Source organism: Manis javanica, chromosome 1 (genome assembly GCF_040802235.1).
Source record: "Manis javanica isolate MJ-LG chromosome 1, MJ_LKY, whole genome shotgun sequence".
In the NCBI taxonomy this organism is placed as follows: Eukaryota; Metazoa; Chordata; class Mammalia; order Pholidota; family Manidae; genus Manis; species Manis javanica.
In genome coordinates this window covers 145,598,916-145,613,933 of record NC_133156.1, presented here as the reverse complement: position 1 = coordinate 145,613,933, position 15,018 = coordinate 145,598,916, and the positions used below count along the sequence as shown (strand labels likewise).

The following is a 15,018-nucleotide window of genomic DNA, read 5'->3' as shown; positions in this document are numbered from 1 at the left end:
TTTGTACAAGTGGATAGGAATGTGACAGTTTTCCTGGACATCCTTCCTCATATTCAGGAGGCACACATAAGCAGTGGTTTCTAGGGCCACCAATTGGTGATTTTATCCATCATGTCACAGGAGCAGAAAAAAATCCATGCATGTCTGCTCACATCTGTTTCAGTAAATGACCAGCCTATAAGCAGAATATAACATATTCCTATAAGATAGCATATTTGGCAAGATTATTACCACATACTATTCTAAAACTTCAAATGAGTAATTTTGAATTTTATAATTTCAGTAATACGTGTGCTAACTAGATAACAGTTTACCTAACCAGCCGTGGTATGAAGTCTGAGCTAGTTTTAATGTTCTCCTAAAGCAGTAAAATTTTTTTACTGCTCTGAACATTTTCATTATCATATCCATTGATAATTTCTCTGCACAGACACAAAAGCATCAGTTTTAATAATTTTCTCTTAAATAAATCACTAATCCTAGTTGATTAGGATGCAAACACGTAACATCTTAATTTGCCATAATCAAACCAAATGCCATCATTTCCTAATGGATATGATGAGCTAGGTGACAATGATATTCTATTTGAATCAGCACTCTTCATACTTATTTTATTGCTTCTCTTCCGACTGTGGTCTGTGGTATTAATAATATTAGAAATAACATGACTTACATGATAATGTAGACAGCCTCAGGAGGGTGTACTGTGCTACATGACCCTCCAAGATATTGCATGTTCAGAGCATTAATAGGCATCTTATGGGACGACAGATTTAATGCCATCACCGACCCCCATCCAAACCCTGATCTTGGGAAGAAGCTTTAGGTGCAAATCTGGCTCCCCCTGCGTTGCCGGCAGGAAGATGCTCTGCAGAGCCTGGCCAAGTGCACCCCCTGCTGCCAGCCAGCGGTGCAGCCCCGGGCAGCCCCTGGAGCCCAGAGCCGCTCTGATCTTCAGGCTGTCAGACAGGCTCTGACAGAAACCAGAGGGGGACCCAGGGACGCAGCCCGAGGAGTGAGACCTGAACGTTGTCCTGCGATTCTAGACTAGTGGGGGCTGTGTGCTGTGGGCAAACATTCTGCCTCTCTTTATCTTAGGAACTGGAGGAAAAAACTATGGTGGTAAAGAGGGAAAATGAGGGCTTTTGTTCATGTAGATATAAAGCAAGTACCCTTTGAATCACTAAAATGTTTCTGAGAATTATGCTTTCGTATAAATATCATGAGAAGAAAAGCTAACATGAGTCCTGTTCTTGGCACCTTATGTAGCCCATTTAAGCCTCTGAAAGAGCATGGAGGCAGGTTATCATTATCCCCATTTTAGAGATGGATTCACTGATGTCAGAGAATAATTAGCTTACAGAAACCATGGCTGTGAGGGCTTGATCCTGGGCCACTGGGCTGGTCTGAATTCTTCTAACCTCCTCCAACCTGTATTATAGAATCTCTTTGCGTTGTTGTACTGGCATTTAATACATTGCAACATTTACATTTTTAAGAGTAAAGAGATACATATTTTTAAGAATAAAGCAGAGGGAAAATGTGACAGGTAGAGAAATAAAAATGCCATTTATTACTGCCACTAAGGAGTTTTTGCTATTTGAGTTTTATTGATGTCATAGCAGTTCTGCCATTATATTAACTTCTAGCCCAAGTCAAAAGGGTATGTTTAATCCTTCTGAATTTTTTGAAATCATAACCTTTTCAAATATTTCCAGGACTCATAGCCTTGGGATCACAATGCCTTAGCATGAAGGTTAAAATTTAGATCCCTGGGGAACTCATAAGTACAGCTCGTCATATCAGATGGCATGTAAAAGCTTACAGCGGAACAGGCCCAGGCAGAGTCTGTGCTACCCAAACCTTAGCACTCTGCTTCTGCCCTCACCCACTGGGCGAAGGTGAGAACCTCAATGGCATCTCCCTGGAAGGTGGCCTTCAGGGGAGGCGAGCTCATCTGCTGAGATCCCACAGAACCATCTTGACCTACAGGAAATGGTGAGGGGTGCTGGCTGCCATTCTGTAAAGACCTCAATTCCCACGTGTATCAGAAGAACTTTGCCGACAGCCACACTTTTTGCAGCATTATTCACAACAGCCAAAAGCTGGAGGCAACACAAGTGTCCTTTGACAAATGATGGCTAAGCAAACTGTGGTCTAGACATGGAACAGAATGTTAATCAGCCTTATGGAGAGAAGGAAATCCTGTCTCATGCGACAACGTGGATAAGCCTGGGGGACATGATGTTAATTGAAGGGAGACAGTCATGGAAGGACAAATGCTGCATGAGGCCATACATGTGACCTAAAGTAGTCAGACCCTTAGTCAGGAAGGGGAATGAATGGCGGTGCCAATGGGAAGAGAGGGAGAAACAGGACATTCTTTAATGGGAATAGAGTTCTGGAGACCTGCTACACAACAAGGGGAATGGAGTTAACACCAGTGAACTATGCTCTCAAAACTGGTTTTATTATGTGGTTTGTAGCACAATTAAAAATTATAACAAAGAGCTTCCCATGTGGGAAGAAGCCCTCACAGGACAGGATGAGGTAAAACCATCACCAGGACACACACCTGAGAATTTGGGGTGCCGTCTTTGGAGGTTCCATCACCAAACTGTTCTGTGGTCCAGTTGTGTGATTAGCTAAGTGTTGATCTGTGTTCTACTTAAATGGCTGGATTTATTATGGTAACTGCTTCATCAGAGCTGTGGTCTGAAACCCATACACCCCCAAGAGTACTTTAATTAACTGATGCATTTTCCTTTACAGAACATTTTTTTTAAATATAATTTCAGGTCTATTTTAAAGGACATACAAGCATGTCCTACGTTCATCATAGAAATTTAATTAATTTGTTTTTAATTTGTAACAGTGATGCCCACATAATTTTAATAAGGTTTGTGACTTGGTACACAAAAGGTCCTACTTGTTTAATCTGTGAAGAACGTTGGTGCATCTTGCAGTTTTTAGCACTGTTAAGAAACTTGAGGAAGTGCATGAAATAGCAACATGCTTCTTTCTTGTTCTCCTCCAGCAGTGCAGCAAGAAGGCCTCTGCCTCTCTCCTGTGGCTTTTGAAGTCATCGGGCATCATTGCCAACCGCCCTTGGCCACGGATCTCCCTCACGGTCATCACCACGGCCATCATACTGACCATGGCCGTGTTCAACATGGTGAGTCGGGCCTCCCACCAGGCAGGACTTCTAATGCTTGTCTTGGTGGAACTTTGAGACTTTGCCTGTAGCTCCTTTGGTGACACCAATTACTACCTATTAAATTCAACATCCAACCACCACAGCAGCCTGAGGGAGAGATGCTTTCTGCGGAAGCCACTCCGAGAGAGGCAGCACCTTGCTGTTCAGGCTCTGAGCTGCATAAGTGACACTGAATGTCAGTGGGGAACATCGCCAAGGGGCACCCCAGTAAGGGGAGCACAGACCGAGCGTGTTCCGCTCTGGTGTTGAGAAGGCCTGAGGTGGAACATCAGCTCCACCTTCCCAGCAGGGCGGTTCTGAAGAGGTTTCATTAAACTAGTACTAGGCTGCATTTCTACTTCTCAGAAGTGCAAACTGGCACTTCTCTGCCCAGGCAGTTTTTAGGGGGAGCGGGAGCTGATGTTCCTACAACACTTGGGACAGCACCAGGCATTTTGTAAATATTTAACTCATGGTCACTGTTATTGTATCAATGTTGTCATTACTGGTAAAGCCTTAAAAATAGACCCCTAGGTGATCAATGCACTGAGAACCATCCTCGTTATTATTCTGACTCATTGCCGTCCACCATGAGGCACTGTGCTCCTTCGTGTGCTGGATACTTTCTTAGTGGTTGGAACTTCAGGGAATCATGGGCCACAGTGCTTGCCTTCTAGAAGCACAAAATCAGGTTGAGGAGATAGGGCATATATGTTAAATAATAAAGATGTAGTTTTCATACATCAGACAGCATTCATTCAGCAAAAAACGTTTGTTGGGCATGAATGTGTGTCTGGTACATTGCAAGATGCTCAGAACCCAAAGACAGCTGTCTGCCTCCAGGAACTCACAGTGGAGCCTGGGAGTCAGACAGCTGGGCTGACCGGTACAAGTCTGAGAGCCAGCAGCGGAGGCGGGCAGACGGGTGGCCGCGGGCAGGAAGAGCACCGGAGTCTAAGGACGCCTAGGGGTTCACAGATGGAGATGAAGACCGAGAAGGAGGGAGGGTGTCAGCATCTAGGGCTAGGGGGAGAGCAGAACTCTGTGTTAGGAAGTAGTGGACACCAGAGCCGAAGGAGGAGGTCAGGACCTTGAACACTTACGTGGAATTAGTCCGCACCAGTGTCCTACACAGCGGGCAGCTCTGTCAGGCACACCTGCAGCCAGCCAGGCTGGGGAGCCACCGGCAGGGGTTGGGTGGCCTCTCCACTGGCTTCCCACTGCCTGTAAGTCCATGTTCAGGATACCTGAATGTGGAATTAGTCCGCACCAGTGTCCTACACAGCGGGCAGCTCTGTCAGGCACACCTGCAGCCAGCCAGGCTGGGGAGCCACTGGCAGGGGTTGGGTGGCCTCTCCACTGGCTTCCCACTGCCTGTAAGTCCATGTTCAGGATACCTGAATGGGGGTCAGGCAGAAGTTATCTCCAGCCCGCCTCCCTCCCACTCCCTACCCCTTCAGGAGGTGGGCTGTGGATTCCTATATGTCATCCCCCATCGGCAGCTGGAGGGTGGGCATGCTGGCTGGCCCACCTCACCTGCACGTGCCTTACCCCCTCTAGGAGCTGCTCTGAGCAAGGGCGCAAGGTCAGGCACTAAGGGGGGCCACCCCAGGCACAGGCCGGTGAGAGGAAGCCCCACAGCTACTCCCTCCCCGGCCTGCTGGTCCCCAAGGGCCAGCTCGGGACAGGGGCCGCTCCATGGTCCCCTGGGCAGTGGGAACTGGTGACTTCTACAGGGATAGGGCTCAGCAGTCAAGCGTGGCTTCCCTGGGACAGCTGGCCCCAGGCCTGGCTTCCCCGTGTGGGGTCCCTTGCCCTGTAAGTTTGCCATGGGAGGTCCACCATCCCGGGCCTCCTCCTGCCCTCTGTAAAGTCAGCCAGTGGCACTAAGTGACTCTCCTTCTTCCTCCTTTCACTGCCTCTGGGGCCCATATTCTGCTTCAGGGACTGTGAGACCTCCCTCCACTGTGGGGGCCTCGTCCTCCAGGTCTCGGGCATACCTGGACCATGACATCATTTATTCTAACAAGGGCTTTGTCAGCACTGGCTGGGGGTCAGCCAGAAGACAGTGGCATGCCGGGACAAGGAATGCCCTGGAGAACCGTCCTGCTCTTTGTTAGAGCAGGACCAGCCTCGGGGTTGGGGGCAGGAGAGGAGGGACTTAACATGAGACCAGAGGCCCTCCCCTGGAAGAGTCCACCTCCAGCTCCCCCCAGCCATTAGGATTCCTAATCTTACTGCACAGATACTGTGGTTATCACCACGCTTGAAAACATCCCTGGGGAGAAAGACCTACGGAAAGCCAAAGGGCAGTGGCAAGAGCCTGTGAAACATGAGTGTGTTTCCTAAAATGGGTTCCTTTGTAGCCTGCTTTGTGTATCAGCTGCTTCTGGGGAATCTGGCTCTCCAGGAATGCACAGCAACCACTCCAAGAGGGGTTTGGTAAATTAAAGCTGCAGGAGACAGCTGGGTCAGAGTTGGGCCACCACGAAGAGACAGGGAGCAGATACACTTGAAGGACAGCAGAGGCGCGGCTGGAGTCCTGAGCTATCCCAACACAGCGTGTTCAGTTCCCCCAACAAGGAGGACTGCCACAGTGCCCTTCTGCTGTGATTAAGCTTCCCATCTCTGAGGAGTGTGCTCACTCCTCCAGGCTCCTGCAGAGCCAGGAAAATACACTTCCTGAGAACCGATTTTCCCTTTGCCCAGTAGCAGCACATTCACGTTATGAGAATGAGACATTTAACATGACTCCTCTCTCTGTCCTCCTGAGCCGTGACTGCCCAGGTTCCACTGTCCCCAGCCACACAGCAGGGTGCTGAGACCACCCTGGGTCATACACATCCCGGCGCTGCTAATGGCAGCGTTCAGAAGCGCTGGTCAGAGATGAGCATCAGTGGCTGCCAGGCAAGGGCCACTGTGGTGGAGAGGGCGTCCCTGCTGGAGGCATGGGTGTGGTGCAGGCTTTAACTGCATGCACTTAAAGGGTCCCAGTGCTATTTCTGCACCTTCTTTCAGCCCCACTGCATACTCCCCAACCTAGAGGGGGTCTGTTCAGCACTATCACTCTTGAAATCAGTCCCAGTACCTCCCTTGGGAACACAGTTTCTCTACTGAGCCCCACTCCCACCTTGTAGTTGTGCTATTTCTTAGCAATTGTTAACCCCATGAGGCTAACCCAGTCTTCGGACTCACATTTCAACAAGAACAGCACCCGGGGTTGGGGGTTGGGGGCGGTGAGAGAGGTACATTCAGGAGCAGGCCTTGCTTAAGTAACTGGGAAGAAAATTTAATTTTCTGTTGGAAAAGTTCACTTTTTTTGAAGCCACAGCCTCCTTCAGGTTCCCTGGTATATCTCCTGTGACTCTTAAGTGTTCTCTTAGGGATAAAGCAAAATGCTTTCCTTTTTTCCCACTTTCTTTCCTTTTTCTGTATTTAACATTTGTTCATTTTCTATGGGGTGAAGTATACATTACATAAAATTCATCATTTTAACCATCTTTAAGCATAGAGTTCAGGGGCATTAAGTGCATGTCATTGTGCAACCATCGCTACCATCCATTTCCAAAACATTTTCATCATCCCAAACAGAAAACCTGTCCTTGGGAAACAGTCCCTCCCCAACTCCCCTCTTACTCTGTTACTATGAATGTCCCTTTTCTAGATGCTACACGTAAGTGAAATTACACAATATCTGTCTTTTGTGACACTTATTTCACACAGCATAGTGTTTTCCAGGTTTTATTTTCTCTCTGATGCTCAGTCCCTCCACAGCAAGTGAACCTCTCAGTTTGCCCTGGATTTTTCCAGCCACTGGTAAGCAGCCCTTTCTAATGGCTTCTGTGTCATCACCTGCTGGCACCCTCTTTACCTCCAGGAGGAGAGCTGCCGTAGGAGTGCTAGGAGGGCCGAGGCTGCCCACCGCCTCCCTCTGCCATTGACTGTGTGCAGGGCCATGCCACCGTGAGCCTCGGCTTGGATTCGCAGTCCCTAATGTTTATTCAAGCCTGAAATTTAACATGAGTGGAGCCAGTAGGAACAGTGTGTTCAGAGGACTGGCATCTTTCAGTCTCATTACACACTGGTATAAATGATGAAATGTCCACGTCAATTTTATTTAAAATGAATTGTGAGATTTTACCAGGACATTTTGAACAACCAATGCTCACCCGTGTGATACCAAACACCCAATAAAAAGTGGAGAAAAACAGTTATCAGATTTTTTTTTCTAATAAGGGTCTGGGTACCAAATTGCACATGGCCTGTGTGTTTTGCTCCACTTAAGTTCCAGCTGAGCTGACTGTTTAGAATCATGAGTCAGAAGCTCAAATACTCTGCCATATTTTTCTGACATTCTGATGATGTCATCTGTGATTTCCTCCATCATTTTGCAGTTTCTTCTGAGAAACTTCCCAGAGAATATTACGACTAGCACAGCATTTGTGAACCACATGGGCAAGGAGTTAGCCACAGTTAACTAGCAGTCTATCTGGATTCTCACTCTGGCCAAACGACAAAATGCAATGGTGCCATCAGACATAAAACACAATACTAAATAGCATGTTCTCTATTTAGTATTATTTGGAAACCATAATTTTAAGCTGCTTAGGTTGCCTGGGAAATGTGAAATACGGAAGTGAAACCAGAACGTGCTGCATTCATTAGCACTTTATGAGGGCATCACATCCAGAAGAAGGATATCATTTTCCCTATTATGACAGACATTGTAGAATATTGAAGTGGGAACAGAGAGGAGTTCTCCAAAAAATAGTAGCATGAGAAATTCATTCTGTGGAGAAAGTTGTGGCAGTTTAATCTGGAAGGGGGAGGGACAAAGGATTAATAACTCTCCAGTATTTGACTGGCTATAATTAGGCAGTACCATGAATTTGTTATTTTAAACTAAGGTGACAGAAGAAGATTCCATATTGCAGCATGATGCCACCTGGACAGAATGAAAAGTTTCTTGATTTTAGGGGAAGTTAATAAATACTAGAAAAAGGTAGCAGAAGGGTGCTAAGGAAGCTCCATTGGGCATAGTGATTCAAGTTCGCTGTTTTTCAAGTGCAAACCATCGTATTTATTGTACAGCCTCCTTGCAACACAAGGCTTCCTCCAAATGTATTTCTGTTCTCCGTACAGCAAAAATTAATTTTCTTCTCAATATGATGAAATAATCAAGAAGTTTTTGTTAATATTTTAAGATCCCAGGTGCTGAAGACTGGTAACCTGCCAAGCTAAGCAGTCTTCTTTTGTCATTACTGGATTCTTTAATATTTAAGTCCGTTGTATTTTGGGTCTGTCAAATCTAAATTGTAACAGTCTGGAGCCCAGTGCTTGCTGAGCAATTACTCCACTCACTTTTTTTTCCTTGATTAAATTTTTTCCCAAAGAATCAGCACATTTGCAGTTTGACCAGAGGTTGTGACATTTTTGAGAAGTTCATTAACAGTAAATAAAGAAACCTACATTCCTTTGATTTTTAAGTCCACATATTGCTGCATTTTACCAATTGATGTAATGGATAGTATCATGGATGCTCTATCCAGTATTGTTCTTGGAATATGGAAAGAATGTTTCCAAGAATATACTAAATAAATGCTTTCTGACCTACCTAAGTAAACTACTTTAAGTATTTGATAAGAACTCTGCCATCAAAGGAAATAAATCAATAGAAGCAAACAAAAGCTACCGTAGAAACTGCACAGGAAAGTCTGACTTTGTTTTGAAACTTTGAATATGTATAGTTATCCCCATGCAGAAAACGCAACCTTGTTTTATGGCTAAGACTAACTTCTTTGAGGAAAGGGAACCTGGCCCAAGTGATTCTCCAGTTTACTTGTATTGAAACTTCTCTGACCCTCAGCCATGGTGTGGAAAAGTGACTGATTCTTGGCCACCTAAACAGTGTGTGTTGCAGCTTCTCCAGGAAAGACAGAGAGATAAACACACACACACAGAGAAAGAGACAGAGAGCGAGAAATGGAGAGAGATGGAATTTTTCCCACCTTGCTAACTGATTGACAGTTTCCTTCTGGGTGCTGATGTTGGTGACCATCAAGTAAGAGCTAATCATCTTTCATTTCACAGGAATACTTTTTTTTTAAATTAGGACCCCCTTTTGAAGTTCTAAGACCGTTCATCCTCTCCAACTTTAATCCTCATGGTCCTGAACTGCCAAGCCCTCACAAATAAGAGACAGAGGCTGACACTGGTTATTGCACATTGCCCATAAAATCAATTTCTTAAAATAAAAAAACTCAGGAAAGTCCACAAACTCATTTAATATTTAAACTGAGATGGTGAAGATAATGCAAAACAAATTCCCAAAGGCTCTGACTTGTCTATGTGCATAATGATGGTGTCAGATGCGATTCTGAGCCCCCTGCCCTGTGCTTTGTATATTTTTAATTCAGTGCTTCTGTTTTCTTTAACATCAATCCTATGATTCTGGAATTTACCACTGAATGCAAAGCACAACAATAAACAGTTATTTAGTTCTTCAATAGAAATTCTCAAAGCTTCAAAGAGGAGATGATGAAGCTCTTAGCACTGGAAACACTGATGTTGGTTTTGCCCTCCTGAGCTCTACTGTGCTGAAGGGACACAGCCCCCAGCACCCACCCGCTAACTCTTTGATCTCTTTTGCTCTCATTCACTGAAAACACATTTTCCTTGCAGTTTTTCCTGAGTGACTCAGAAGAAGCAATCCCTCCAACTGCCAATACATCAAACACAAGTCTCTTTGCCTCAAGTAATCAGGCAGCGATGCTGCGTGCGCAAAATTTGTTTTTCCTCCCGGTAAGAACTTTTCACTCATTAGTATTGCTTTTGTGGTTTTCCTGTAAGCTCTTCACCCCTTCCATGTCATGGCCTCTGCTTTCTGATCTTCTTTGGTGTCAATCCCGGAGTAGGGCTTGACTATTTAAAAAGTGCCAGTCTTTGAAAAGAGAAGCCCCAGCTGGCAGGCAGTGCTTAGACCCTGTGTGCAGACCTACCGGTGTCAGTGTGGCGCTCCCACGGATGACTCCGCCTTCATTCTCTTCCTACTACATTTCATGGTATGCATCCCAGTGCTGGGCATTCACCTGTATGGCGTGGAATTTCTGGGTCTCTTTGCTGATGGGATGAATTTGTGTCAGGTCCCTGACTCTGTATGATGGGGATCACAGCCCAAATTTCTGCCTCTCTTTGGCTGCAAATACTGTCTGGTGATTATATCCTCAAATCACTCTTGCTGACTCCATTTGACCAAAAAGGCCTCCAAAAATTGAAATTCCAAAGCATACTAACACATCAGCCTTCCAAGTAAAAAGCATTAAATCAGTTATTTATTTTGAAATTCATTATCTTTTTCTAAATTTCATCTAAAAGGAACATAGATTTGTTTCTGTCTCATATAATGAGTTTTGACATGGCTAAATGAATTATTTGGGGGACCGAAATGGGTAATTTAATATGTTCACTTTCAAGTTCTCCCACCAAGTTTTTGAACCCCATTAGTGGGGGCAGTAGAGATTTCCTTCCTCGTCCCCCTTCTGCTGATCCACTGCCTGGGAATTTGGCATGAATCCTTTTTCCATCTCGTCTCTTCAGTTTTCTGGGAAGCTACCAGCTCTGTACAGAGCGCAGGGACATCCGGGGTTCCTCTAAGGTTTCTGAGGCAGCTGACCGGGGTCCATAACTGTCCCACAGGCTCAGGAAGAGGAGGGTATAAACTCCATCCCCCCACCAAGGGGCCCAGGCCTTTGTGTTAGGCATCATCATAAACCCCCATTAAGTATGAGATGTCATTTTTTTCTATCTTAGCTGTGTGGAAAGTGAGAGACAGGATTCTTGTTGATGGTTTATTGGCTCTGATCTCTCTGTGACAGTTTGGTGCCATCTTCTTTAGAGGAAGAGTGAAGTTAACGGTGGGGTCTGGCACTTCCTCCTTGCATGGATGGCATCAGCCCACACATGGGGCGCCGGCCAGTGGAGGGGGTGCCTCCAAGCCATCCCACGCAGCGTTTGCTCAGCACTTTAGCTCTTTGTGGTGAAGATGTGTTTCCATAGAGAAGCATAGCTGGAAAAGCTTTTCTTAAAAAAAAATCTCTTCATCCAGTATTTTTGAGTAGAACAACTTGGCATCACGAAAGGCAATAAGGTCATAATTCTGAATTGCATTAGGTAAATTAGTATATCTTACTTCTAAACAAAGCAAATCATCAGAAACCCAAGATTGGGAAAGGTAACATTTGCTCAACCTTCTAAGATTCTGAAAAAATCTATAGTAGACTCTCTAAAATCTAGATCAGTCAACAGGCCACTATTGTTCAGTAATAAGTCCTCAGAAAGAGGATGTGGTGAGCCTTGCCAAGGAAGCCGCGTGTGCTCACACACTGTCTGTACAAGAACTGCATTATTAACAAGCAAGGTTAGGAGTCTCAAAGGAGCCTGGAAACACCCTGGCTTCCCTCTTAGTAGAGCAAAAGGAACATTAGGGAAGATGTTGTGTGGATGTGCATGATGTACATATTATTCCTCTCGGATCCCATCTTACAAGTACCTGCGGGTGACAAGGGAGAGGGGAGCTGGTATGAAGTGATACAACTCATTTATAGCAGCCATCGAAAGCATAGGAACAAACATATGGTGCACTCTGCAATACTGATTTTGGAAATTCATTTTAACGGTGCAGTGACCTCGCTGCAGGAGTGCTCATCAGGGTACCTTTGCAACATCAACACCAAACAAGAAACTGAGAACAGATGACCTAAAGGTCAGCATAAATTTAACTGCCTAAATAAATTCTGTTTTTTAGTTATATCCAGCAATTAGATGTTGTGGAAGATGTGGAAAAATATTTACTGACCTAGAAATATATATTTGTGGTAAGTTATTCATTGAAAAGTACATTCAAAAACATTCTGAACAGTATGTTCCCAAATTGCTAAAATAATAATGCTAATAATAGTAGCACATACAAAAAGAGTGGGAAGATATATGTAAAATAATAACTAGTGGCTCAAGTTAGATGTCAAGGATTATAGAAGACTCTTATTTTTATATGTGACCTTTGTATATTTCTAATTTTTAACATCACAAGTGTTATTTTTGTAGCAGAAACAAAGGTCATTTTAAAATGCTCAACAGAATCGACAATAAAGGATCTACGCTATGTAGGCAGTTTATAGCATATCAATCATTCATATCATTTCCTCCACAGAACTGCCCAAAAGTTAGATATTATTGGAATTCCCATTTTCCAGGAGAGGAAACTAAATCCAAAAGAGACTTAGTTCCCCAAGACATCAGTGGCTGTTTCCTGGGTGTGAACATACCAGTACATTCCATTGATTATATTGAAAGGGTTAATAATTATATTAACTAATTTTAACTAAGTTAACTTGGTATTAACTAACATTAATAAGTGATGTTGAGTAACAAATAGTATTAATGATTTTTAAATGAGATTAATAAATAATAACACAACTATGAACTAATAATTATATTAACTATCAAAATGGTATAAAAATTAAGTTACTAGTAATTACATCCTTACACAAATCAGTTCAGAAGCCTACAACCACAGCTCTTAACCAACTGGTGCTGCCTCTGGTGGGCTGTCTTATGTGGGAGAGATGGATGACCTTCAGGGCTCCTAGCCGGCCTTCCCATCATCGGCCCCCATCTGCCCATCCCATTGTCACTATCTCCACCCTACTTTTAGTTAATTCCCTGACCATCTTGTACATGGCTTCCACACATCCTAGAAAGGCTATTTAATAGAAAATGGACTGAAAGGTTACTTCCCAGGACCAAAGATATGTTAGTAGATATTCCCCAAATGTGAAAACTTTTTAAAAGTCTGAGAATGAATTTTAAAACGTGATATATATTTGTATTATGTATTGGCACCATTTCAAACTAGAGTATTAGCAGAAACCTGTGCAGTCCTATCCACCCCCCACAAAAATACACACACACACACATTGATACACACATTCCTGTCAATGTTTCCTTCTTCCGCTTTTAATTCAATTAGGCTGAATTGGTCCATAACTCTCAGTCTAATAATGGGTTTCAGCATAATTTTAGCAGCAGAATTCTTTTGAAAACCAAATGGTACAAAGGTTCTCTATTTATAATAATAATTGTAGAATGTATATAGCTTCCCACGGGCCATGCACTGTTCTGAGATCTTTGCTTGGCTTACCTTATTCAGTCTTCACAAGAATTCTTCATGGTGGGAACTATCATATTCCTACCTTGAGTCACTTGTGCAAGGTACAGTATGGCCTTTAATTGCTGATTTGAGTTCCTTTGGCAAATGGATGGGGCAGAACTTGAAATGAGGGCCTTTCTCACTGCCAGTGCCCAAGGTCATTTCCCGGCTTTTAAGGAGCAGTTTTACAATACTAGTGATGACTGACTAAAAGACCACTGGGTTGTAAGCCAGAGCTTCTCAAACTCTAGGAGGAAGTTCCTATTTTCATTTCATTTTTTTGTTTTGTTTTGCTTAGTTTCCAATCTGTCACAGATTGATGCTTTTGAAAACTACAAGAATGAAATAGCAGAAGAATGAACTAAAAAGATGATATAAACGTGCAACCATGTTTTATTAGATTCAACAGAAATAAGCCAGCCCTGGCCAAGTGCCATGTGTGTTCCCACTGTGCGTTCCCCAGGCAGGGTGCAGGTCTCCTGGGGGGCGTCCGGGGTTGAGCCCAGTGCTAACACTGTGTCCCCAGATCCTCCCACCTGGCCTCACAGCAGATACCCTGGCAGCTCTCCTATATAAATAGGAGATGGCTTGAGGCTGGCTGCCTCCCTCGCCTTTCTGCTCTAGGGGAGACTGACTCTGCTCCTTGCCCACCTTCACAGAGCCCCTCCGCCAGCCCCAGCAGGTCCATCAGGGTGACTGTCTCTGTTGTGGGGACGGGGGGCAGTGGTCAGAATGGTGGAATACTGACACTGGATAGGTAATTTGGGCCAACTTGTGCTTACAACACAGTCTCCCCTGAAAGGCTGCCACCTGTAGGCTCCTTGTCCAGGACTGTTGTACTTCCTCAAGACTGACCTGAGGTCTCTATGATCCAAAGGCAGCTGCTGACCTTCCTTTTGAAGCTGACATGCCAGCTCGAAACCCTCACTAGTCAGGGGTCTGTATTAACTTCTGAGCGGCTGCCCCCACTGACGTGTTCCTCTTCCTGAGGAGGAAGCATTGTGTGACACCTGCCCCTGCTCATTTCTCAACTTCCTTTCTTCCCCAAGAACAGGACTAGGGGGAGCTTATATCAGTAGCCTTCCGATAGCTTACTGGGGATGACCTTAGCTGGGGAAATAAACATAAAAGCTAGAATGACAAAAATAAGCAGTTTCTACATGGCTTGTTCCGTATAATGAAACTAAAATTGAGTAGCTTACAAACTGGGCTATTTTTTAAAGATAGAGCTTATAGAACTTCAATCAGATCTATGCTTTATTAAAATGATTAAACTTTATGGAGGGCTGTTTCTGTTCCAGGAATGCCAAGATAGTAGCTAAACCATGTTCATAAAACACTGTGATGTGCAGATAAAGGCTGTGTGAGGCTGGTAACTGTCTCCATTTAGTGAGTCTCTCCTGCTTGGAGGGCTCTGGCTTCGAACTTTCCTTGTTCTTCTCAATGACTTAAAAGGAGGACGTTACCACTCTCATCTTGCGGATGAAGACACTGCGACACAGGCAGGTTAGGGCAGTGACCTAAAGTAACGCAGCAAATGAATGCATGGAGCAGGATTACATCCAGGGCTCTCCTGTCTGGATAGGGAACATTGTAGTAAATAGCCAAGTACTAA

At 44.4% G+C, this 15,018-nt stretch overlaps 1 protein-coding gene across 4 annotated transcripts in view; it reads left to right on the top strand.

The window, feature by feature from the left end:
* Positions 1-15,018, top strand: part of ADCY2 (adenylate cyclase 2) — a 401,614-nt gene that overhangs the window by 340,806 nt on the left and 45,790 nt on the right. For 3 of the 4 annotated variants that reach the window (XR_005063085.2, XM_073238029.1, XM_037024862.2), the window contains exons 16-17: positions 3,038-3,175; positions 9,878-9,997. Coding sequence is in view for 3 of the 4 variants with exons in the window: in XM_073238029.1 (XP_073094130.1) it covers positions 3,038-3,175; positions 9,878-9,997 (258 nt within the window). In the remaining variant the exon portion in view is untranslated. The remainder of the gene's footprint in view (positions 1-3,037; positions 3,176-9,877; positions 9,998-15,018) is intronic. The other variant, XM_037024865.2, reaches the window with a different exon arrangement.